This window comes from Carassius gibelio, chromosome A13, assembly GCF_023724105.1.
Source record: "Carassius gibelio isolate Cgi1373 ecotype wild population from Czech Republic chromosome A13, carGib1.2-hapl.c, whole genome shotgun sequence".
Taxonomy (NCBI): Eukaryota; Metazoa; Chordata; class Actinopteri; order Cypriniformes; family Cyprinidae; genus Carassius; species Carassius gibelio.
Genome location: NC_068383.1, coordinates 13,641,931 through 13,668,246, shown reverse-complemented (window position 1 = coordinate 13,668,246; position 26,316 = coordinate 13,641,931). Strand labels below are relative to the sequence as shown.

Genomic DNA, 26,316 nt, shown 5'->3' with positions numbered 1-26,316 from the left:
CAGAGAAAATTTTAAAAAGAAAATTTAACAAATAAAAATAGTTAAATAAACTGAAATAATATACATATATACTAAAATATATATACACATTATATTATTAAAGAAATGAATAATTAAGTTTAAAATAAAAAAGTTTTTAATTAAACTTCTTGAAGCTATTACCTAATTTCACATCTCCATCTGAGGTAAGGAGAATATTTCCAGCCTTCAGGTCCCGGTGTATAATCTTATTCTCATGGAGGTAAGTCAGCGCCTCCAGCGTCTGTTTACACACAACCCGGATCTGAGGCTCTGTCAATGGCCGCTCCAGCTCTGCAGACACACACACACACATACATGCAAAAGAGTCACCACTAAGCAAGCACACTTTATCAGCTCTTTTTATTTGCAGTGATGTGTATTTAAGTTAATCTAGGCAAATAAACTACAATGTAACAGTTACAAAGGGCTATGGCTCATATGAACAGACTGTTGAATTATTCTCTGTTGTTGTCCCAGCACTGCTGGGATAGGCCCTCACAGAACAGACAGAAGGCAACAGAGGGAGTCATAACAGCACAAACAGTGAGTCAACAAAAGCTTTTGCATCATAAGAACACCTTCTCACCCAAACACCTCCCACAGAAACACCTCTCTTACAGGCTAAATGTAGAAGAGGCCAGATTTTCATCACAGCAGACTAAACAGTCATAAGAAAGAGGTTTTATTCTTACAGGACATTGTTTACAGTTGTGAAATGGTTTTTCCATCAACTATGGTGATTTGTGATTGGAAACCACTTTTGTAAATGGTACAGATGACACTGTACAAAAACTGGGGAAAAGGGACCATTTGTTAGGCATTAATGCATTGTTTTTGGCTGAATTAATACCACTGAGAGCCATGAAAAACTTGTAAAATCTACTTTTGGCATGGCATGTCACTGAAAAGATCTGATCCGTGTGGGGACATTTCAACAACGCTTCCAACCAACACAGAAAAGGGCTGAGTAGCTTAAAAAAGAGCCTAACCACTCCTTCATGTCTGACTTTGATAATTATATGGCCCATTCCAGTGGCAAAAATGAGCACAGTGTGCTGGTGTGCCAGTGAGGTCTGGAGGAATGGAACATCATCGGATGGTAAAACAGACTCAGACGACCACAGTGCCTTCTATTTCCTTCAATAAAACAAAGACCATAAAACTTACCCAACATCACAGCGTCTACCGCTCCTCCAGCACAAAACTCAATGAGAATCTAAAAAAGGGGTTGAAAGACAGAGATCAATACACTGATGCCACAGATTACACTGTTTACTTTATAAGTAAATATGTACAGTATAATGGTAACAGTTTAACATATCACATTAAGTGTTTGTACATTTTCCTCTGTTTTTTAATGATTACTGTTGTGATGTTGACCTTATTCTCATAGATTTACAATGATTAGTTATAGTAACTATTGTAATTATTGTCATTAGTGTGAACGGGCCTTAATCATAACCAAAACTCTGCTTTGTATGTGGAACATAATGACATTTTTGGGGGCATGGACCACTCTGTATTTTTAAATTCCTCCATGTTTTGTTGTTGCTCCCCATGTACATAACATAAGAAATCCTGCACACCAACAGCAGCGCAAATATATCTACCACAATATTTGGGTACAGTATGGGCATATTCATGGTTTCTTTCTAGCTTCTATTCAAAGCAGTAATGACTTCCTAAAAACCTTGCAAAACCAAGGCACTCAAAGATGAGTAAATTATAAAAAAATATATATTTTCTCATGGCTATAATGTTTAAAATGACTTCCCTTACAAACCTGTTCAGAGGTCTTTGTCAATGCCCCTCTCAGGCATCATTAGAACAACCGATGATGAGATGAGAGCATTATGTGAAATTGCTAACATAATTACTGGTTTTATTAGATTACCCAAGCATTCACTTATTTTTTGGTATATTGGATGGTATCCAACAGGAGTCATGTAAGAAACATAAAACTCTGAGTGAAATGATAAAGGCATTATGTAAGTGAACACCATCATAATACACTGACCACAGCAGCTGGTCATTAATACACCACCTAAGGTAACAGGTGCTGAAGGAAAATCAATACAAACCTTATATCATGCTATCACCCATGAGACAAGAGTACACAAACCCATCACCCATCATCACAAACCCAGAGAACTTACAGTTTATTAAACACACCTCTTCACTAGGCTAGAGAGCTTCAGCTCTTCCAAACAATGTTGACTCATACTGTGTCTCAACTCACTATGAACACTTACAGGAGGCTAGAATTACGTGGCAAACAATTGACTGCTGTGGAGATTTTAGGCAGCTTTCTATGAATGTTTTACTCAGCTGACACTGATTGTAGGAACGATCTCTCTGCGCATTAAGAAGCATGCTTGTGCTGCTATGAGCTATGCATTCATATCTCTTTATTAGCAGCCAGGCTAAGCAGACTGGACTTGCATCTAATTAATTCATGAGTACTTTCTCTGGTCATTTAAAATAGGCCATTATCCTTCTATACATGCCAACCGCAGAGAGGAGGATCATATGAAACCATCCTGCCGTAATTATCCTGGGAGCTCTATGGAAGAAAAACAGGATCCACTGACACCCTTTAGACAGGGATGAATAGAGAGGTATTATTGCAGACTAATATGGAGCTGTTACGCCTTGCCATTGTCATTATTCAGTATTAAATTATGAAACATTAAATCAGCAGGTTTATGAATTGTTAAAATAAATCCTGTGATGCATTTTTTAATGTTGCTGTGGAGAAAGAATTAATAAAAAAAAGGCATATACATTGAGTTACAAAATTGTTACAAAGCCCAGAATGAACATTATTCTTCTTTAATAGCCTGTAAGTAAAAGAGGAAAACTGATTTGTGTACAAACACTTCTTAACCAACAGATAGTGCTACTCTTCGATGAGTAAGGCGAGAGTGAAGTGTGCACTCACTCCTACTCCTCCTACAGAGGTCACTGTGTGTGTGCGTGTGTGTGTGTGTGTGTGTGTGTGTCTGATGTCAGCTGATGTAACCAAACCCCTCCTGAGAAGAGTCACTCACCCAGAGTTTGCTCTCATAATAGAAAGCATCCAGCAGTTTGACTATATACTGATGGTCACAGGAGGCGAGGATGTCGATCTCTACCATGTAGTCCTCCAGCTCCTCTTCTGTTTTGGTATCGATCACTTTAGCAGCAGCCAGGATCCCGGTCTGTTTGTTTTGAGCCTGTGATAAAAGCAACCAGTGGGAAACATTCAACAGGTAGCAAAAGCATACAAAGGCTTGATGCGACGATGTTTTACAAGCCTGGCATTCAAACAGCAGCTCATGCAGTGGTTTATTGAAAATGACAGGGCCTTTTTCTTCATTCTTTAACAAATATTCATCTAAGCTGTAATAACTGTTAATGCCATTGCAAGTCATACTTCTTGTATCCTGCTAGGGATATATATATATTTTGGGTCGTATTTTTAAAACCTATTTCTCTTTCTCTTTGAGAATATGTTTGCCCTATTTTACCAAGGTCCATTCACTTTAACATTTCTGGCCTCGCCACTGCTATGATGTGCCTCTGTAAAATGCCACCCAATCAGACACAATAATAATTTGAAGCTCAATTTCGCTGGGACTGCCCACACAGCATTCCCTAAATGTTTGATGCATATACCCTCTATGCACACCTTGGCTATAGAATTTTTTTTGTTTACTTGCTAGACTGATATATACAGTCATGGCCAAAAGTTTTGGCAGTGACATAAATATTGTGTTTTTAAAGGTTTGCTGCTTCAGTATTTTTAGATAATTTTTTCACATTTCTATGGTATACTGAAAAACAATATTAAGCATATATTAAGTTTTAAAGGCTTTTATTGGCAAAAAATATAATGAGTCAATATTTACAGTGTTGCCCCTTGTTCTTCATAACCTCTGCAATTCACTCATACTGTAAATTAGCTTATGTGCCTAATCCTGACTGATGGCGATCCATTCTTGCGTTATTCTTGGAGTTTTTTTGCTTGTCCACTCAACTTTTGAGGACTGACCTCAGGTTCTCTATGGGACTGAGATCCAGGGATTTGCTTGGCAACGGATCCAAAATTTTGATGTTATGATGTTTGAGTCACTTCTTCATCATTCTTGCTTTGTAACATAGTGCTCGATCATGCTGGAAAATGCATGCTTGGATCGTTGGACAAAGTCACTCTTGCAGGATGTTTTGATACCATTCTTTATTCATGGCAGTGTTTTTGGGCAGAATTATGAGCAAGCTCACTCCCTTGGTTGAAAAACAACTCCACACATGGATGGTCTTAGGATGCTTCACAGTTGGCACGTCACAGGACTCATGGTAGCGTTCACCTTTTCTTCTCTAAAAAATAAATTTTTCTAGATGTTCCAAACAGTCGGAAGCTTCATCAGAGAAAATAACTTGACACCAGGCCGTTGTCCAAAAGTCTTGCTCTCACACAAACCTGTTGCCATTCCTGAGCAAGCTCTGCACTGCTGGAGACACGATACTGTAGCTGACTCCTCTGGAGAAGACGGTCCTGCTGCTTGCTGGACACTCTGGGACGTCCTGAAGACTTCTTCACTGCAGTCAAACCTCTCTTCTTGAAGTTCTTGATAATCTGGTAAATAGTTCTTTCAGGTGCAATATTTTTTGTAACAATTTCCTTTCATGTGAAGCCATTTTGATGCAAAGCGATGATGGCTGCATGTGTTTCTTTGAGGTAACCACTGCTAACAAGAACAAAATGTTTGGAAGCTCTTCTTACCTCCTTTTATAGCAATCAGTCTGCTCTTACAATCAAATAAGTATGAAAGTGATTAACTTGAGTAGTACTCATTCACACTTTCACTTGTGCTGATGATATGATTAGTCAAATTAATGTTAGCTGGTCATTTTGTGTCAGGATTTAAAAAAACAGTAGTTTAAAATTAATTTTTGGGCTAATTAATATTTTAGCAATTATTTAAAATGCATCTCATCACTAACAATAATCTAGAAACAATAATTTAAAAAGATGTGCCATTTCACAAACATAAGCTTTATATATATATAATATATATAAATATATAATGTGATATTATTATAATCAATCATTATTTAATGATAGATCTTTATTCATTAGAATCAAAACTTGGTAACAATGTGCATATTTGTCATTTTAACTGAACTTGTGGTGGTTCTTAAGATATTTTTGGTCATTCAGTTTTTCTGTTTAAAAAAATAAATAAATGAAATAATGATTTGCTGTATTCAAAACAGGGACACTAATAAGTGAGCGCCAGCCAATGATATTGCTTTTTGCGCATTAGCTTCGCCCACGACCAGAGAAACCGTCAGTATCTTATGGTTGTTCTTAAAAGCTTAAGAAATCCAAATGAACACAGATACAACAAAGAATATCATTTTCACGTAGCGCATCAGTTCAGTATGATATGTAGACTCTCTCAGTCTCTTTGCATGTGTGAGAAATGGTGCCTTCAGCAAAGCAACAGCGAGTTGTGTGCCTTCACATTACAGTACGTCATAGGTACAATGCGCATCCATTGATATTAACTGAAAAATAGCACAGATCGTTTTAAACTCTGAAGCGCTCAGTCAGTGTTCAGTAATGAGTGAAAATATATCCATGCTAAACTTGATATTAGCCTCCAACTCACACACTGGCAAGTAAAATCTAAGTATTTAATTGGCCAGTGGCTAACAATAGATATTACGCCTCACATGAAACACTGGATTTATTTTAAAAAATAAAATACACTGTGAACTGTCTGACATATGTTGCTTTGTACTAATTTTAGGGATGCACGATATTGGATTTTGGCCGATATTCGATATGCCGATATTTTCAAAATAATTTTGGCCGATGCCGATACCGATATCGATATATATACAAATATATACTGATATATTTAAACTTTAATTTTACTGAAGAGAAATCCATGTATCTCTTCTGTACGGATTCTACCATAAATTTATTATTTTACAAATGTAGACAGACATTCACATCTGAAAAACAGGTCAATTATTTCACTTGGAGAATATCGGTTTGGCTCATCGGCAGAAATATTCATATCGGCCGATACCGATAATGGTCATTTTAAGCTTTTATCGGCCGATACCGATATTGTGCCGATATTATCATGCATCCCTAACTAATTTATCACTTTATTTTAAACAGGTATTACCTTAATGGCATGATAGGTAAGATCAGTATCGCTTTGTAGTAAAAATAAAATAAAATAAAACCATCAATAAATAGAAGGAACTTCAGTGTACAACATGTAATTTACAGCTAAAATTACTGAGAAAGAAACAAATTCCTGAATGTACCCTGAGATTAGTCTATTGCCTTTGACCCACTTTGTTACAAAAGCACTTATTCACAGCTTTACTCCAACAGGAGAGACATTCAGATTGAGACCCATAACCATCAAAGCACACCGGCCTTTCTTCAAAATTCATTTATTACAATACTACATGATTGAGCAAAAAGCCAATAACACATTTGTAACAGTTTTATGAAATTCATGGAATAATGAACATGAGATATAGATCTATGATAACAAGAAATGGAAACATTTTGTAAAAGATTAGCCCCACCCTGTAAATCTGCAACTGACACATCAGCAAAACACCATCTTTCCTTTAAAAAAGCAGAAGAAGAATGGTTACCTCATCTAGAGGCGTGCCAGAGGCTGTTTGAGGAAATACACATCTCAATGAGGCTTTGAGGTCATCCCTAGGAGCTACAATACGAAAACAATTAAACCCCTGCAGTTGTGTTAAGTGTCTGGATTAGCTAACCGTTCCAGAATATTCTATTCAAAATGGAAATGAATAATGGCGGGTGTAACGTGTTATTCCATTCAAACTCCTTCCATCTATGCCAAGGAACACTGTCTCTATTCTGGAATCAATCTCAGTGTTTACAGCTAGACAAAAACACAGAGGAGCAGACAGAGAAAGGAAAGGGTCAAGTTTACGGTGAAGTGTGCGGGTGGATCAGAGTATATTGTAACAAAAGAAGTCTTCTCTTGCCATTTCACTTTGCACTACTTCACACCTGTTCTATCCTCAGACCAACAGGACATTAACACAGCATCTGTATATCTGAAACAACTACAAAAGTAGGATTCATTTGGTTTCCATTGTTGCTCCACATAACCAGTGAGTCTGGGCAGGTCACTCTTGTCATACTTCATCAGAAGAGTAAATAACTATTGTAATAATAGACACAAGAACAAACACTGACAGGTCGCTTGCAAGCCTATCTCATTGTTTAAAGAAAGACAAAAGACTGGTCAATAAAACTAAATAACAAATTCAGGTCATACACCAGTCAAGCAAATCTTAAATTCACAATATAACAAGGTAACAACACAACTTTTCTTGTGTACTGTGATTGACATATTTGTAATACATTATACAAAAAGAAAAATATGGGGTAGCAGCTCTGTTTATTGGTTGTTGATTATATTTTGAGATTGCAGCTCGCATTGGACTATGGCGGGGCAGGGATTAAGCTGACTAAATGAGTGGAGAATTCCTGCCTGCATCACCAGAAACAAGTCAGCTGTTTTCACTGAAAGATCCAGTGATGACAATTTAGGGGTCAAATAAATAATTAAAAAAACAAACATGCCTTGATGAATTGTTCACATGCTATGGCAAAATAGATAAGGCGAATTGTCATTTCGTGCTTACTTGAATCAAATCAACCAATCAGTTCTCTTCTCAGAAATCCACATACTAAACTTGTCAAAGAAAACATGTAGGATGGGGCTTGATTTTATCCATCTGGAAATGAGTGAATGGTAGGGGTGTGCCGGTTTCAGAATTGGTGATGACGGTTATGACGTGAGTCAAATGTGATGGTTCATAACATAACCGTCGGGGGGGGGGGGGGTCCAAGTCAATTGGTTGTTCTTGGAGATAGCGGGTTAACTCCGTGTCAGCGCGCGCTCTGATCGGTAAAGGGGCAGAGATTTCAGACCTCCGTTTATTAAGGAGATCTGTCACAAAACTCATCATCCGCGCCAACGTTTTTTGAGCAAATTTCAAAGCCGCACCCGCCCGACATCCGCTGATTGTTTTGGGGTCTATGGCGATGCAATGCTTTGCTGATGCGAGCCGCAAAAAAAAAGCCATTGCCATTTGCCCATTAGCTCCGCCCACTACCGGAGAAACTGGTATGTCTTCTGCTTGTTCGAAAATGAATATGAATATTTCTAAATTTAATCCATTATTTTGACAGGAGAGGACAACAAAGAATAGTTTACATATAGCGTGTTGTTTAAGCGTGGTAAGACTCTCGCTCTCTCTCTCTTTGCATGTGTGAGAAACAGCGCTATCAGTAAAGTGACGGTGAGTCGTGTGCCTTCACAAAGAGTTTACAGAGTGTCAAATACAGGTGCGCTGTGTGTCCATTGAGATGAGCTGAAAAGTTCAGATCGCTTGAAGGAGAGAGAACTCTGAAGCTCAGATGCTGAAATTAGTGCAAGCGTCATGCGCTTCAGTCTATGTAGTAAACAAACCTGCACGTCTCTGCCATTCATTAATTCACACAGAGACGCGCAGAACACGGATTTATATTTTAAACAAATTTTGCGGCTTAACATTTACAAATACTGGTCCATATGGAGATTTGATTTGATTATTTTATGCTAACTTTGGCAAATTCCATGACTGTCCATATTAAAATGCAAGTTTCATTTTCATGACTGGATTTCGAGATTCCGTCCTCTTTTTTTGCTTCATGGAAATCATAGAGCAAATTTCAAAGCCGCACCCGCCCGCCATCCGCTGCTTGTTTTGCGGTCTATGGCGATGCAATGCTTTGCTGATGCGAGCCGCAAAAAAAAAGCCATTGTCTGTTCTAGAAAGGATGCAGCAAAGATATTTAATGCTAGAGTATGAAGCATAGGCCTACGCTGAGTTTCATTTACGATGAGATGTGCTCTAGTTCACAGTGCAGTGCAAGTGAACGCGGCGCGCTGGTGCTTCCATGTCACGGTTATCATTGTCTGCTTTACTTGCTTTTTATTTATTAAAATACATGCAATTGGTTGATGAAACATTTATTAAAATTAAGATAAAATTTGTACAAAACGAAATTCGTTTTTAAGAAAGGTTTTCTACAAAGCAAAATTTTATGAAGTGGTAAATATCATGTCTGACGATTTACAAAACTTCATTAAGTGGTAAAAACCATGTCTCCCGATATATTGCGCATCTTATGATCCTAACTAAAAAATGAAAATAAGTTTTGATAAAAAATGTTTGTAAAAAATATTTTAATGACACGGTTTTGGCGGTTATAGAGTTCTAATGACGGTGTTCAACTATAACCGTCGGTCTCACGGTTATATACTAACCGTCACACCCCTAGTGAATGGTGGGTGTGAGATATCAGAATGGAGCCGTGTTGAATGCGAGTTTACTATAAACACAGCCAGAATACCCATTTGTCTATTGATTAATCTATCCAATAGCCAGCATGGTTCTAAACGATGTCACTGGACAAGGAAAGTTGTTATTGTATTCGGATTAATGATTGCTAAGACAAACAACTGCTTTTCCATTATGGAATAATATTCACTGATGAATCTTTCGCTGACCTTGAATGTACATTAATGCTTTGAATATGTTTTGAAGAGGCACAAGATACAGCACACTGTACATCACACTACAGGCAAGAGAGAGGTGAGGAAAAACAGAGAAAAGATCAAGAAACAGAAGTGAACCTCTGGCAAACCACACAAGTAACAGATGTTTATCGCGGTGTCCCACACCACTAGCATCACTGCATGGCTGCTAAACAGAGGCAGGAAGACACTGCTGATTCACTCTCTAGATCAACATTCATTCATTCAGATTAGGGCTGGGCGATAATTCGATAACGATAATTATTGCTTTATAATTTTCCTCGATTAAACGATATGAAGAGCACTAAACAGCGCTGTGAGATCCAGTACTTGAATTCAGCAATGAACACACATGCCAAACATGCCAAATTTGTGATTAAGACAAATAGGCTACCTAAAAAAAAGTTATGCAGTTTATATAGTTATATTTTTACCATGGTATTGAGGTGCTATATGTTTTAACTGTGTTTATCATAATTAAAATGTATGCTACTATGGGAGACCAATGCTCAATAATAATTAAAAAAAAAACCTTGTTCAGAATACATTTAACCATAGGTTGCTACAATTTGTACAGATGTTACTGATTTCGATAATGAACAAAATTTTACCACTGCATCCTAACTCGAGGTGCATTTTTTAAGAGACAAAAAAGTGGCTACTATTAATATTATTAGGCAACTCAAACCTGTTTCTTGATTTTAAACAATATCACTCATTAGATTATTAGATTACATTAGATTATTAGAAAATGAATGGGTCTGGTTTCTACAACTTTCACTTCGGAGCAAAAATCTGGCTTTAACCCCTTACTAGTAATCCCCCTTTTTTGGCATGGAGACCGAAATTACATACCCAAAATAAAAAGGTTTCTGCTCATGATTCTTTCTGACTAGATTCATAATCAACCTTTGTTCACAAAGCTGACACTTTAAAGTTTACGGTTCAGGAATCAGAATCACTCAGACTGTTATGATAATAGAGATATATAAGCTCAAACATAAAAACAAAAATAAAAATATTAAAAACATATGTTTTAAATGTATTTAAAAAAATGTTGATGTAGGAAATGAGTTTGAAAACACAGTGTAGCTAAGGCCACAAGTCTTCCAAGACTTCATAAAAAATTTCATAATCGAATCTGTAAAACTGTGAATTTTATGAAATATTTTCTAAGGCCATGTCATGTGTGTTTTTAGAGAAGGCTATTCAGATTGATTTATGGCCCTTGTCATCTCTGTAAGATCTCACATGTAAACTTTCCTGTGCTCTTTGTGTATGTTTCACTGTTGAAAACTGCCCGAATCATGATTGTATTGTTCTCACCAAACGGTTCTTTCACACCTCCGCCAAGTATGACACATTATCCGCATTATTCTTTTATCATTATTCTTTTGTTTTTATTCCACCTTTATTAGCCTTGATTGTGGTTTTTCAGGCTTTACAAAGCAACAAAGCAGCGATCTCACTTCAGTCTCTCTTTGCATTTAGCCTTTAGCGATCAGGGGTGGAATTTGGTCGTTTACTGTTGTAAAAATATGTTATTTGTAGCCTTTTTCATCGCTGCACAAGTTAGCATTTCCGATGTACATTTTCGATTTTTTTTATAAAAACGCCCCAGATCTCAAGAAATTCTCATACCAAGCTTTACTATCGTAATCGCGGGTTTATTATTCGGATATTTTGTGTGTACAGAGGTGTTTCAGTGTTGTTTTGGCCAGATAACTACCAGGAAGTGTGCAGGAAGCATGTGACACGATGGGGCGGTGTCCAGATATGAAACTCTAAGATTGACGTTTGAAAGACCCAATCAGAGTCTGAGTCACACACCGCACGAGCTGTGACTACTGCACGCACACAGAGATCGCTGGGAGAGGCTGTTTATCATCTGATCGCATAAATCCGTGGAAAATGAATATAAATGACGATTCTGTCTGAAGAAATATGAAGTAAACATCAGTAAATATATCCATATATCTCCGCAGATATGCATCTTTGGTCTGTAAATCCTTATTGACGCTGTTCAGTGAGTCTATGTGAACACAAATAAACCGCTCTTGACGTGACTGAATATGAGTGAGTTGTGAATTTCTATTCAAAATGTGGCATAATACGGATTTATTATTTTGCACTCCTGACAAAAATCACTAAATATCTGTCACTGCAACAATGTTTTATCAAAATATTGGTCAAATATCGAAGCTTGAGTCTTTAAACTTTCCATTGATGCACAGTTTGTCCAGATGAAGTAAGACAGTGATGTTTAATGTGCTGTGAAAGTGAAACAATAATAAACTGGGGCCGTCAGCGATGTTTGCACGCAAAGGGGTTAAACTGGAAAGAAATAAAGATTTGACATTTATTCTGATAATTATCAATATTGACAGATATTATCATGATCATTTTTTGGCCATATTGTCCACCCCTAATTCACATACAGTGCTACTTTCTCTTTGGACAATGCATTTACATGACTCATGTTTCCTCACTAATTTAGAATAAGATGTCCATAAACTGAGAACACTGACTATATTTTGCAAAAGGTTTTGTATAACAAGCAGCAGATTATCTGTCACTAACGATACCTCGATGTGTGTTTTAGTATGTTATACAATATATTTAGTATGTCACGCCCAACTTATGGTGTCAGAAACACAATGCATTCCATAAACGGGAGCAGTATGGAAATATTTCAAAGAGATTAAAGCCTGAAGCTAATGGTTTGAATTGTGTGTGATTTAATTAACTACAACTGGTCCTACAACATCAGCAAAAAACACATGAACTAAGAACCTAATAAGTTTGACTCTTGTTCATGTTCAGTTAAGAAGGTCATGTCATTAGGTTTAATATATATGCATTGTATGATGAAGTTGCACAACATATCATCCTTCACTTCTTTACCGCCCTTTTTAAAATGTTTACCATATCAAAAATGGTTTCTGAGAAAATACCATATTTTCTACAGTTGTTTAAACTACCATGAAGTAAGGATGTGACAGTGAAGAGACTTTTGCACTGGTTAATTGACGTGTGATAACACGAGTAATGCCGGTATCGCAGTTGAGGCAGGGAAGTTCCCTCTTCTCCTCACTTTCCTTGGCTTTTAAATGGCTTGTAAAAGTGGCGTGCACCTTTTACTTTCACTTTCAAATAGCGGCAATTTGGCCGTTCATTTTAAGTTCACTTTCCTTCACTTTTAAATAGCTTAAAAGCACATCTAACTTCTGAATTAGCATCAATTTGGCGTTTGTTGCTTGAGTACAATAACAAAATACAATGTCAGACTCACTTTAGCCCATATTAAAACAAATAAAACTACACCATGCTATGGGGCAAACAATGCCTAATATAAAAGTTTTAATAGGTATACAAAACAAACTGGAAATTAGTCAACATGCATAATATATATAACCAAATAAATAAGAAATGTAGAACGTTTATTAGCAAAATGAGTAAGAAAGCTTGGAGGCACGGCATATACCTTGATGTCAAATAAAATGAATGACACTAAGTTTAAATAAAGTAAAATTAGCAAACAATGTGCAAATAATTAAATAAGAAACAAATATTTAAAGAAACTTCCAAAATCACCTTAGATAGACGGCAAAAGTCAACAGGCTGACACTTTCTTTAAAACAGGGTAACACATATATATGTGTTACCCTGTTTTAAAGAAAGTGTCAGTGCTGGTCATGATAACATCATATGACAATGAACCATAAGAACAGAGCTGAAATCGAATAGTTTAATATTAAAGTAAAATCTATGGAACACAAAATTAGATGGTAGTCAAAATGACTCCCAGTCACCATTCACTTTCATTGTATGGAACACAGATGCAACTGAATGGAGACGGGGGGGGGGGGGGGGGGGGGGGGCTCGCAGTCATACTGTTTTACACTCAAACAGGTTTGAAAAGACATAAAGGTAAAATTATAATAAGAATAATAAGAATAATGACATAAATTACATTTCGGAGTGAACCTTTAGGATTAATCAGTATTGTAAAAATACAAATACACTCAGGTGACACAATCAACTAACGTTACTGGATGATATTTACCTTGTAGACTTTCCCGAAGGCTCCATCCCCGAGTTCCCCCACGATCTCCCACACCTCCTCTGGGTTGACATCTCTGTGAACGTGCTCATACTGTTTCTTCTTTTTCTCCGTGCCCAGCTTAAATATCTTCCGAAAATTGAAAAAGGACATTTTCTAAACGCAATCTGAATGACTATCGGTAAAAACAAAGTGAATGACACGACATAAACTGTTAATACTGTACTAAACGAATCGCTTGGGGAGTTGGCTAATGGGCTAGCTGTGGATGATCGATCCCCCCAGCTAACTCACTTAACTATACATTTGCAGACAGCTCCAAGCAATCCTGTGAATGATGGCAATGATATTAGTCTCCCTGAAAGTGGCAGAGATCAGTCTTCATGTGGCATGTCGCGTCTCCATAAGAGTGAATCATCAAGGCGACTCCTTCATACAGGGATGGAAAAGTAACAGTCCACTTCCTCAGCTAGCTTCACAACGGCTAACGTACATGTGTGTCATCTTCTGTATTTACCGCCCCGTAAAATAAATAGAAAATACAGCCTCCTAGTCAAAAAAGCATCGAGTAATCAAAAATGTCGTTTTTAAAAATAAAAAAAACGACATAAAAATCCATAGGGGTGGAGGCGGATAGGCAGCTAGTAACACCGTAAAAATGCAGAGCGGATGCTGATGACCAAACTCCTGACCGTGCTCAGTCTATTCGGGAGGGGTGTGTTTTACAGCTTAGCCAGCCAAACCATAGAACACCAGCAGGCCAGTGGACACTGCTCACGGTGTTCAGGGGGGTGTTTGTCGCGCCTTGACCAACGGTTGCTCGGGTCTGTTGTGACTAACTTCTCGAAGATGTCGCTCGCTGGAAGACTCGAAGCGCGTGCCCGATTGGGGAAATAATATGGGGCATCGGACTGGACAAAAGTGAAGCGAACGCCGAGAGAGAGAGAGAGAGAGAGAGAGAGAGAGATACACATTGCGCGAGAGAGACCGAGTGCGTCCGAGAGAGACCGATTGCGTCCGAGTGAGATGAAGAGTGCGCGAGAGAGACCGACAGTGCGCGAGAGAGTCCGAGTGAGATCGAGAGTGAGCGAGAGAGGCCGACAGTGCGCGAGAGAGGCCGACAGTGCGCGAGAGTATCCGAGTGAGATCGAGAGTGCGCGAGAGAGTCCGAGTGAGATCGAGAGTGAGCGAGAGAGGCCGACAGTGCGCGAGAGTATCCGAGTGAGATCGAGAGTGCGCGAGAGAGTCCGAGAGAGATCGAGAGTGCGCGAGAGAGTCCGAGAGAGATCGAGAGTGCGCGAGAGAGTCCGAGTGCGTCCGAGAGAGATCGAGAGTGCGCGAGAGAGACCGACCGAAAAATGTTATTATATTTAGCAAAATAAGATGTAAAAAATACATTACTATTTCTATGAAAGGCACATAATACATTAGGGGTGCCCAATGCTGTTTCAGGATATCCATTTTCCTTCATATTCCAGTGCAAGTTCAGTGCCAGCACAGTGTAAAGACAACCAATATGCACATAATAAACAAACAAAATCTTTAAACTTTTACGTTTGCTCTTTTTTTGCCAGAGTTTCCTCAGTGTGGCAGGGGAACATTTCAGTCTGCCTAATGGTGATCTTAATTCGATATCCAGTGTCTTTCTAGTCCCTGCCAGTACTAAGATAAAGGTCAGCCTTTTACTGAGCTTGTAATTTAGCAAAATCAACAGAAAATGTTGGACTCGCATCAGGAAGATCTCCACAAACCAGTGGCACTTCAGGAAAAAAAATTACTCTTTCCTGTGCAGAATGGTAAAGTCATACATATCCATTTCAAATATTGAATGTACTCTTCTACCAGTCGGATCATTATCAGCTGCTGCCTTTTATATTTAACAATGATAATCTTGAATGAGGCCCCTGACAAGAAATGTCTGAAATGTCAACCAGAACACACCACAGCCCAAAGTTCATGGTCATAAGTTGACCATTTATTTTCTGACCGAGTGACAACATGACTGGCATAAGCAATTACACATTCCTACTCATCCTGCATCTGAGTAAGCACCGAACTTACAGTCATGATGAGAAGCATCAGTGTATTGCGGGTGTTGCCATTGCCCTCTCATTTGTCCCCGGGGGACCAGGACCAAATCACTTGGTTCACTCCGAGCAGAATCTGTATTTCAGCGTTTCTGATTTTGCACTCCTCTATGTTGGGCTATTACTATTCCAAACCGTTTTGAGTAGTAAAAATAATGACGGCTTATAAACTTTTTTCTTTTTTTAGTTACTTCGTTTAATACGCAAATGAATGCATTCCTTAAATACATTACTCTCAGTTATTATTCCATCAAGATGACACTGGAGACAATCATGCTGTTAAGCACATAATTTATCTACAAACATGTAAATAATCATGCAAGCAACAATAATCAACAATAATCAAGCAAGTCCTAACATTATAACTCCTTGTAAACATATAGCAAACAATTCCAAGTAAAATATGCTTATAATTTCAAACTTTAATTTCTACAAGCTTAAATTGATTATTAATATAGAATTTACTTGCCTGAATTTAATTATTTAATATAGGAATTACATTTGTTTTTATGTAGTATTTACTTCACCACAAAATCATTTTTGTAAGCGTTCATGGGCTTCTTCTTCTGCTATGCTTCCAAAAATTTCTGAACTTGTCTGACTCATGTTCCCAACATTTCATTCATTTTCATTTTCGTTCCTTGAACCTGTTCAGAGCCCTTTTTACTAATAAAGTAATTTGTGACCATGCAGGAGCACAAAAACAGTCACAAGTAGCACAGTTATTTGTAGCAATAGCCAACAATATATTGTATTGATCAAAATGATCCATTTTTATTTTGTGCCAAAAATCATTAAAGATCATGTTCCATTAGATATTTTGTAAATTTCCTACCGTAAATATATAAAAACTTCTTTTTTTTTTTGATTAGTTGATGAATTTTTGAGTTAGATTAGATATGCAGAACTTCATTTGGACAACTTTAAAGGCGATATTCTCAATATTTTGATTTTTTTTTTACATCCCCAGATTCCAGATGTTCAAATAGTTGTATCTCAGACAAATATTGTCCTAACAAACCATACATCAATGGAGAGATTATTTATTCAGCTTTCAGATGATATGAATCTCAATTTTTAAACAAATTGACCTTATGACTGGTTTTGTGGCCCAGGGCCATTTGTGATGCATAAAGTGATTAAATAACTGATAAAAAAGTAAGGAGAAGGATATGTTCAAACTGGCATGTTAAAAACAAAATGTGACTGATACTTACTAATGTCATTGTAATAATTACCGAAAATGATTTGGTCCTTTAACATTATATACTCTCCTCCTAATTGCATGTCTTGTACAGATCATGGTGCCAACAGGGTTAACTGCTGCCAGTTTCTCCAGACACGTCCTCTTTGGACAGAGAGTTCTCTGCTTCTGAGACTTCCTATGCAATATTCCAATTGTATTCCAATTATTTCAAATATTAGCATATGTAATGATATCCGGTGTTCATTAACAAATGTTAGAAACATTGATAAAGCAGATTGAATTGATATATTAAAATGCATGAATTATATTAGACAATATAAAGTGTGACTTGAAGGAGTGGTTAGTGTGCATGATTGTCATGATGTCAGATCCTGTGACTTCAGGTTCGAATCTGTGGTGAAGCATAAATCTATTTATAAAAATAATTGAAAGTTGTGTTTTTATTGTTCTGTTCTTGTAATGTGTTGTAACATCTCTTTGAATATGTTGTTTTGGTCATGAAAAAATATAAAAGTAATAAAGTAATAAAAGACATCAAACCACAATGCCTAGCATTTTTTAACTTATGAAGATTTTAATGTATTAATTGTTCTGCTGCATTAATTCCACTTTATTTAATTCACCTCTGTAAGTTAACTCAGTTGGTTGAACCTCCTTATTAAAACGGGCCTCAGCTGTGTTTGATTTGGTATTATTGCTAAACTTTGTAGTACAGTGGCTCCCCATTTTATTTTGGCCCAGACAGTACTGATATGGTTTATTTTTCCACTGTAATGCTGATAACAGTGCTACTTAGTAAGGAATGATTTGGCAGAGTAATAATAGAAGAACGACAGACTTTTTTAATGTGTTATTTTAGAAGAAAAAGTAAAGGCTAAATTTTCATCTTTAGACTGATGACATTTAAGTACCTAAATGAAGATCCTTATTACAGAGTATATGGTGAGTATTTTTTTGTTTGTGTGTTTTGATAAATGCTATGAAGTAAATACACAGGAATTTCTGAGTAATCAAGTAGAAAGTGACAATAATTAGACACATCATATTTTTGTATAACTCATTACAAGACAATCACATGCAAAAGAAAAAAAAACACTTTCATGTGGGGAGTAACTTTAAAAAGAAAACACTGAGTTAAAGTAGAACTAATTGGATAGAACCACTGTCCATATTTAAATGAGTTGCTTGAAACAAATATGCAAGGAACAAATATCCTTATGTTGGTTGAGTGAAACATATTTGGACAGTTTTTAATAAACCCCCCAAAAATGTTTGCTAAAGTGAATGAACTGATTTGGTTGGACATTATGGTCTCAGATTCTTCCTCCTTCAATTGTATTGTCACAACACAAGTTTGCATAGATTCATAAATTTCCACTAATGTTAATTAAAAAAAATTCTATGCCAAAAATATTAAGATATTTTGTAAAACCTATCATGAATATATCAAAACTTTTATATCATGAATATATAACTTTTGATATATTCAAAATGGATAAAATTATTTCAGTAATATGCTTTGGTACAGTAAGAACTTCATTTGGACAACTTTAAAGGCGATTCTCTCAATATTTTGATTTTTTTTGCACCTAATTGATTGATTTACACAAATACACTGTAAAAAGTAATCATGGAATCTACTTAAGAAAAACAATTAAACATAACTTATTTTTACAAATTTGTTGAATTTACTTAATTACACTGTGTTATGTGAACTTTCAGGTAGATGCAATAGTTACTACAAAACAACTTTATTGAATAGTACTTAAGAGCAAGAGGACTTAAGGTCTTTTCCACTTAGATTTAGTTATCTTTATTTAGTTGTTATACTTACTAGGTTTTATTAAGTTGCAGCTTCTTTCAAGGCAAATAAAACAATTTACTTACTTTTTTTTGACACTTGAAATATTTAAGTAGCCACAAAAGAACCAATGACATTAATAAGCCAGTGAGTGGCAGCAGTGCACTATGTTGCTAATGTACAACAAACCAACAGAAGAAGAAAACAAAAAGAGTTTTAATAGACTTTTCACCCATTTCCTCCATGTCTGCAGTTATCTTTCAATAGTTGCATTCACTCGTTTTCTTCAATACAACTGAAATATTTGAGAGAACAAATCAAATCACAGTGATTAGCGTTCTCTTTGGTTGGGCACTTGGAATTTCACTTAATTTTCTTTCTATTACTGCTGTATTGCAATATGAATTTGGAGTACTTTGATTTCAAGGGAAGAAAGTAATAAACAGATTCCAGATGTTACAGATGTTAAATTACTAGTGCATTATTTTGTGATTAATCATGATCATTTACAATTTCATCGGTTTTCATGAATACCTTGAGAAGCCTTTTATTAGGTTGACACAATACTTTCATATTTTTTCAATTATTGTTATTTTTTTCAACCACTGATATTGTCCCTTCACAGCCCATGCTCATGAACTCGTTGTATAATCAATATTTGAAAGCAAAAAATAAATAAATAAAAAATAGTCACAGAGCAATGGTGACATGTCAGTGATTTTGGTCAGTGGTGGATGTACCCAAATAGGGTACTTGAGTAAAAGTACAGATACGTATTATCAAATATTACTCCAGTAAAAGTACTCCTTTTTCAATTTTATTCGAGTTAAAGTACAAAAGTACTCTATTTATTATGTAGCCTACTGCAGTAAAAAAGTACCGAAAGACAGAATTTGCAATTTTATATAGGCTACTTGATTTAATTTTATATAAGAACAGATTTTTTTACAATCCTACTGCTCAAAATACATGAGATCTTCCCAAAATAACCACTATATGGTTATAAGGGCAATTTACTGCGTAAAGGCTTACTTTGAAAGTTGGGAAAGCACAGACTTCTACTGGGGTAAACAGTGTAATGCAGACGTGTCACACCTGGAAATGTCAATCATGTAGTTTAGTCATAGTTGTGGGTTCTTCTTCTGTTTCCCTCAAATTGGAGAATGTAGATCGAATTTTATCTGAAAGTCCCTATATTGAAGTGCTGGAGGATTTATTACATCGGGGTGAGCTATCCTTCAAACATGTCGATGAAGTGTGGCCAGATTTGTTTCTGGGGGACGTTTAAGTGCATTTATGTGGGACTTTGTTCCTTCTTATGCATTGATTAAAAGAAAACATTCACCCTTTATTATGTAATTCTTTAATGGTACATGCCTCGTGACAGATACAGTGTGGCCGATGGAGACTGGGTATGACTCATGTTTTAAATGCTGCACATGGTAAAATGTGTTGCAAAGGAGGTAATGATTTTTATGGGACAACCGTAAAGTACAATGGTGTGCCGGCCAATGACCTGCCTAAATTTGATATTTCATCATTTTTCTACCGTTCAGCACATGATGCTCTCAGCACAACAGGCAGTATGTGGATGCCATCTTGAAAGTGAAAGAAAAAAGATGGATTTTTCCAAACCGAGGGTTTCAGATGGAGTTTATAACACTCAACAATTAATTAAACTACAAGGTGCATTCAAAGTAACTGATTTTTTTTTAAACATGCAATTTAGAAATCTGTAAAATAAAAATAATATCTGCATTTAAACCGCAGGATCAACAACCACAATTAACAGTATTATAAACATTTGATCTTATTTATAAAAACACGTTTGTGTCATACTTCTCTTAAACTTAATTCAATAAAATATGTAAGTAGTCCAAAGTAGTCAGTGTAGGCCTACGTATTAACTAATAAATTTATGACTTAGTTCTTTATTTTATTTTTATTTGATCCTAAACAATATTTAACTACTGAATACCTCACAACATCGGGCAATTAAACCTTAAAGTCATTTGTATGTTTCATGTCAGTTATCAAAACTGAAACTCTCAGAAAAAGGTTAAGGACTGTAATCTTTCAAGGATTTGAATCTTAAACTGAACTAAAGTAGCTAGGCCTTATGCTAATTTATTCAAACCAAGCTGATCAGCAAACAATGTTACTCTGTTTCCCTCTATGTTCCACTTTGTAGTACAATACTCCAAATGTTCACTGATGTTCAGCAACACAATTGTTTCTTATTGTTCTGTTCTCTCGTCATCGGATGAATCATCTCCAAACTTGATTTGTGGAACAAACCAAAGTGTCCTACCACAGAAATGGACTACGCTAGAATGGAAATTAACATCAAATGCATCTAAAAATAGGCTGTGTAAGTGTGTAAATAATAAGGAACAAATGTGAGCGCTTTACAGTAGGCTATCAGTTATTAAAGGTTTCGATGTTATTGTTTATGGTAAACCCGATGACGATGAAACACATCACTCGCTAGTCATATCTAATTAATTAGAGTAATTTGTGATTACTGGCTCAGACATTTTATTTAATAATAGCAATGTTGTAATGTATTTGAATTTGCTGTCTGATACCATGAATTGGGTTTGGTATATTTTACATTTTTCGCGTAAAAATATATCCATTAAGAAAAAAGTGTTCTTGATGTTATTGACTTTCTGAGTCAACAGGCGCCCCCTGGAGGAGGTAAACATAGTACGACCCAGCTGTGTCTAGTGACCTAACATACTCTGACAAAGAGCACCTGTTTGTGTGGATCATTCACGACGTGCCAAACCCGTTATGTGTACTGAAACCTCGCGAAACCAGCAGAAACACGTCTTCAACGGCATATTAGTCTGATCTGCGTCAGAAGAATGGCAGCTCAGAAAAATAAACACGGACTCATGGCTATCAAAGAGTTAGAGAATATTCTGGACACATGTAAACTTGATCTGAATCCAGTCGACGAGGTCTGGCCGAATTTGTACATCGGAAACGTGTACGTATTACTACATAAAATCTCATCATGTGGTGTTGTAGCGTATGCAAATGACGCTTCTTTAAAGTTTAATAGCACGCGAGCAATGTCTGTGTTGTTTATATGTACTTTTATTACATTATTTTTATTTTAAAATAAGCTGTTCTACCAAAGTAACTTAATCTTTTGAGAATCATTCATACACTCCCTCCAGTGAACTTGATCCTGCAGTTAAATCACTTTTAATGACTGCCATAGTGGTTGCCCTGTTACATTACATAACACATCTTTCACTTTTCTATAGGGCTATTGCTCAAAACAGAAATGCTTTGATGAAAATGGGTATCACTCATGTCTTAAATGCTGCCCATTCCAAGCAAGGGAGCATTGGGGACCAGAGTTATTACGGCAATACAATTGTGTATTATGGCATCCCAGCAGAAGACTCTTCATCATTTGATCTGAGTGTGTACTTTAAACCGGCTGCTGATTTCATCCACAAAGCCTTGAGGAAGAAGAACGGTAAGTGACCACAGTCAGTGATATTAATGTAATGCTAAAATACAAATGGGAATCTATGCATGTGGAGTATTCTGAAGTCCACTCTGAAACTACTACACTGATTCGTATTAATAGTCAATAAGTATTTTTACAACTAACCCATATGACAACAAAACCATCAGTTTACAGGTTTTGTACTAAAATTGTTGTTATGCAACAATTTTTTTTTTTTTTTTTTTTTACATTATTTTGAAAAAAAAGACATTCTGTTGTTAATACTCTAAGAAAATGAATTATAATGGAGAAATCCATATTTCAGAAAAATGAAATAGTTTAATATTAACAGCTTCTGACAGTTACCGTGTCTTTTTATCCATAGGAAAAGTGCTTGTTCATTGCATCATGGGAATGAGTCGTTCTGCCACTCTGGTTCTAGCATACCTTATGCTGCATCGGCGTCTTACTCTCCGCACTGCCATCCAAACAGTTGTACTGCGACGAGCAGTCTATCCTAACAGGAACTTTTTGACCCTTCTCTTGGATTTGGACATACAGCTACAGAGAAAGCGAATGCTGTGTCCTATTCTCTGACAGAAAAACATATGTCATGAACACACAAACGCACATGCATTTATTTTATATAACTAAAGGGTGAGGAGGTATGTTTACATTACTTATTTGTATATATATATATATATATATATATATATATATATATATACACACACACACACACAGGCCACTTTATTAGGTACACCTTGCTAGTACCAGGTTGGACCCCCCTTTGCTTTAATTCTTCGTGAAATAGATCAACAAGGTGTTGGAAATATTCCTCAGAGAGTTTGGTCTATATTAACATGATAGCATCACGTAGTTGCTGCAGATTTGTGGAGGAATGGGAGATCCATGATGCAAATCTCCCATTCCTCATCATCCCAAAGTTGCTCTATTGGATTGAGATCTGGTGACTGTGGAAGCTATTTTAGTAAAGTATACTCATTGTCATGTTCAAGAAACCAGTCTGAGATGATTTGAACTTTGGGATATGGTGCATTATTCTGCTGGAAGTAGCCATCAGAGGATGGGTACACTGTAGTCCACACAACTGCCGCTCACTGGATATTTTCTCTTTCGGACCATTCTCTGTAAACCCCAGAGTTGGTTGTGTGTGAAAATCCCATTAGATCAGCAGTTTTTGAAATACTCAGACAAACCATCTGGCACCAACAACCATTCCACGTTCAAAGTTAATTAAATCCCCTTTCTACCCCATTCTGATGCTCGGTTTGAACTTGAACGGTTTTAAACATCTTCACCACATCTAGATGCTTAAATGCGATAAGTTGCTGCCATGTGATTGGCTGATTAGCAATTTGTTTTACCAATTTATCAATTTATCTTTTTTTTTTTCGGACTATAAGTCGCGCCTGAGTATAAGTCGCATCAGTCCAAAAATATGTCATGATGAGGAAAAAAACATATTTAAGTCGCACTGGACTATAAGTCACATTTATTTAGAACCAAGAGAAAACATTATCGTCTAAAGCCGCGAGAGGGCGCTCTATGTCTTCAGTGTAGACTACAGGAGCACTGAGCAGCATCTCTGGCAGTATAGAGCGCCCTCTCGCGGCTGTAGACGGTAATGTTTTCTCTTGGTTCATGCCTCTTAGTTAATTTTTCTTGGTTCATGTCAAATTAATTTTGATAAATAAGTCGCACCTGACTATAAGTTGCAGGACCAGCCAAACTATGAAAAAAAGTGCAACTTATAGTCCGTAAAATACGATATATATATATATATATATATATATATATATAGCTATATATTGAATTTTATTAAATAGTTTAAGAATTTACCTATAAAACACTTTAATATTGAATGAAAGCTTTAAATATTGACTTAAGAAATGTTTAACTTAACTGACATATATTAACATGGGCGACTTTGATGTTCAATGTAGTGTAAATAAAGTAAATGAGAATGTTTGTTTATATTAAAGTTGCAGCTACTGTATATGACCGACAGCAAACAAGTGCCACATGCTCCAATAATATTTAACAGTGGAGTCAGCATTCAGCGTAGCATGCCAAATTAAGCAGTATTAAATTATTGAATTATGGTTTATTATTCAGCTGCAGAGAAAACCCACACTGTGAGCAGTATTAGCTTTTACATTGCTTTTGGCAGTGGCATTTGGAGAAATATGCAGGCCAAGCACAACACTCTTCTGTTGACTCGATCCTAAAAGCCTTGTTTAAATGACTGAGCACCATTCGCTGTTTTAATTTTAGTGCACCTTTTTGTTTCAATAGCAGAATAATGTTTCATTCAGCTTGTTGATTCACAGAATTATATTGGAGGATATTTTATGGTGAATAAATGCACAGTTTTGTTCAATGTACTACTGTATACTTACATTTAATTGCACATTATACTCAATTAACCATGAGCAGGATTAATATTGAATTTGTTTTACTGTTAGATATATGTTGGCCTATGTTAAGTATTTCTGAAAGTGTAACAACTGCAATAGTGGATTTACATTCAGATGTTTCATAGAAACAAGGTGCCAAATATACTGATTATTCATATGTATGTGTTCAAATAAAATAAAAGTGGAAGTTCTTTTTTATATATACTTGTATTCTCATAATAGTTGTGAACAAACTAAATCCAATTTCTACAATTAAAAAAAGTTTTATGGTATGTAATATATTTCTATTGATTTATTTCGCTTTCAGATAGATATTCTATGGAAAGCGACATGCTCCTCCCACTGCAAATAATATAACTTAATGTATGTGTATGTGTATATAAACTGTAAATGACCCTGTCTATAATACGATATTATTTCTGTAGTCTTGCTTTATTTTCCCTTGTGCTTCTGACTGTGTCCAGCAGGGAGCAGTGCTGTGCCATGAAATGTTTGCACACAAGGTATTCTTCCAACAGTGTAATTAGATGAATTAAAATCGTGCTGTTTTTTATGCTGAGTATCCTTCCATAATATATTTTATTATAATATAATATATCTGATATCCTTCATATGCTACATTAACACACTCTTCTTTTAAGTTCAACCACATTCAAAGAAAATGACATTGTCAATGACATTTCTTCATGCAGATGTACTTGAAGGTCCCCATAACACGACCTACCAAAACTCTAACAGCATTAACTGCATTAACCCACAAAAAACCACGAGGAAACAAGTAATTCTCCAGGACTGGCTCTTCCTGTCGTCACCCTGACAGCGTGACCTGCAGCTGTGCAGTCAGAGGAAGCAGGACAAACACCAGTCCCCAGACACACATCGCTTTCAGAGAACATTCAATTAAGACACTACTTTGCTTCCTGATTAGCTGCTTGGCATACACTGAACGATGATAAATCATGAAAGCAGTTGAGAAGAGAAAACTGAACAGATGTGAGCAGCTATGCCAAAGTGTGCGTATATATTTCCATCTAAGCCAAGTCATCTCCAGATTTGACTGTGGAAAAACCAGAGGCACAGAGGGGGTGACGTTGATGACCACATTAGTGTCACACAAGTGCTCTGGAAAGCAGATGCATCTGTACATGATGACATTGTGTCAGTGTTTTCTCAGGGAAGACTGTCAAGCCTAAGATATCATGGATAAAAAGAACAAACAAACAAATCAGCCTAGCAGCAGCATATGTTTTGGCTAAAACAAACTGTTTTAAAGAAATAGCAATAGTAAAGCATAGCTAAATACATAAATTGAACTATTTAAATGTCTGTTATGCTTGACAAGACTGCATTTTTTAAATTAAAAATACTATTACAAATAAAATTGTTTTCTATTTTAATACATTTTACAATGCAATTTAGTCTTATGATGTAATTTGTTAGTGTCACATGATCTTTCAGAAATCATTCTCATATACTGATTTGGTGCTCAAGAAACAGTTTTTATTATTATCAGTGTTGAAAACAGTTGTGTTGTCTAATATTATTTGATATTAGACTGATAAAATGTTATTTTAAATGACATT

The 26,316-nt window shown here is 36.2% G+C and overlaps 2 protein-coding genes across 4 annotated transcripts in view; one reads left to right on the top strand and one right to left on the bottom strand.

Moving 5' to 3' along the window:
- The window catches only part of LOC128026215 (STE20-like serine/threonine-protein kinase), a 28,668-nt gene extending 13,883 nt beyond the window's left edge, over positions 1-14,785 (bottom strand). For all 3 annotated transcript variants that reach the window (XM_052613073.1, XM_052613074.1, XM_052613075.1), the window contains exons 1-4: positions 13,732-14,785; positions 3,072-3,236; positions 1,189-1,237; positions 163-312 (exon numbers count right to left, since the gene is read on the bottom strand). In XM_052613073.1, coding sequence (XP_052469033.1) covers positions 163-312; positions 1,189-1,237; positions 3,072-3,236; positions 13,732-13,881 — 514 coding nt within the window. In that variant the 5' untranslated portion in view covers positions 13,882-14,785. The remainder of the gene's footprint in view (positions 1-162; positions 313-1,188; positions 1,238-3,071; positions 3,237-13,731) is intronic.
- A 6,798-nt stretch (positions 14,786-21,583) lies between these two features.
- LOC128026638 (dual specificity protein phosphatase 13-like) lies at positions 21,584-25,144 on the top strand. Its single transcript, XM_052613889.1, has 3 exons — positions 21,584-21,818; positions 22,102-22,319; positions 22,678-25,144. The coding sequence occupies exons 1-3, from the start codon at positions 21,694-21,696 to the stop codon at positions 22,887-22,889; spliced, it is 555 nt and encodes a 184-aa protein (XP_052469849.1). The 5' UTR covers positions 21,584-21,693; the 3' UTR covers positions 22,890-25,144.
- Positions 25,145-26,316: the final 1,172 nt, after the last annotated feature.

Coding starts and splice junctions, on each gene's coding strand:
- LOC128026638 (XM_052613889.1), top strand. CDS start 21,694: ATGGCAGCTCAGAAAAATAAACACGGACTCATGGCTATCAAAGAGTTA. Junction 21,819..22,101: donor AATTTGTACATCGGAAACGT/GTACGTATTACT, acceptor ACTTTTCTATAG/GGCTATTGCTCAAAACAGAA. Junction 22,320..22,677: donor AGCCTTGAGGAAGAAGAACG/GTAAGTGACCAC, acceptor TTTTATCCATAG/GAAAAGTGCTTGTTCATTGC.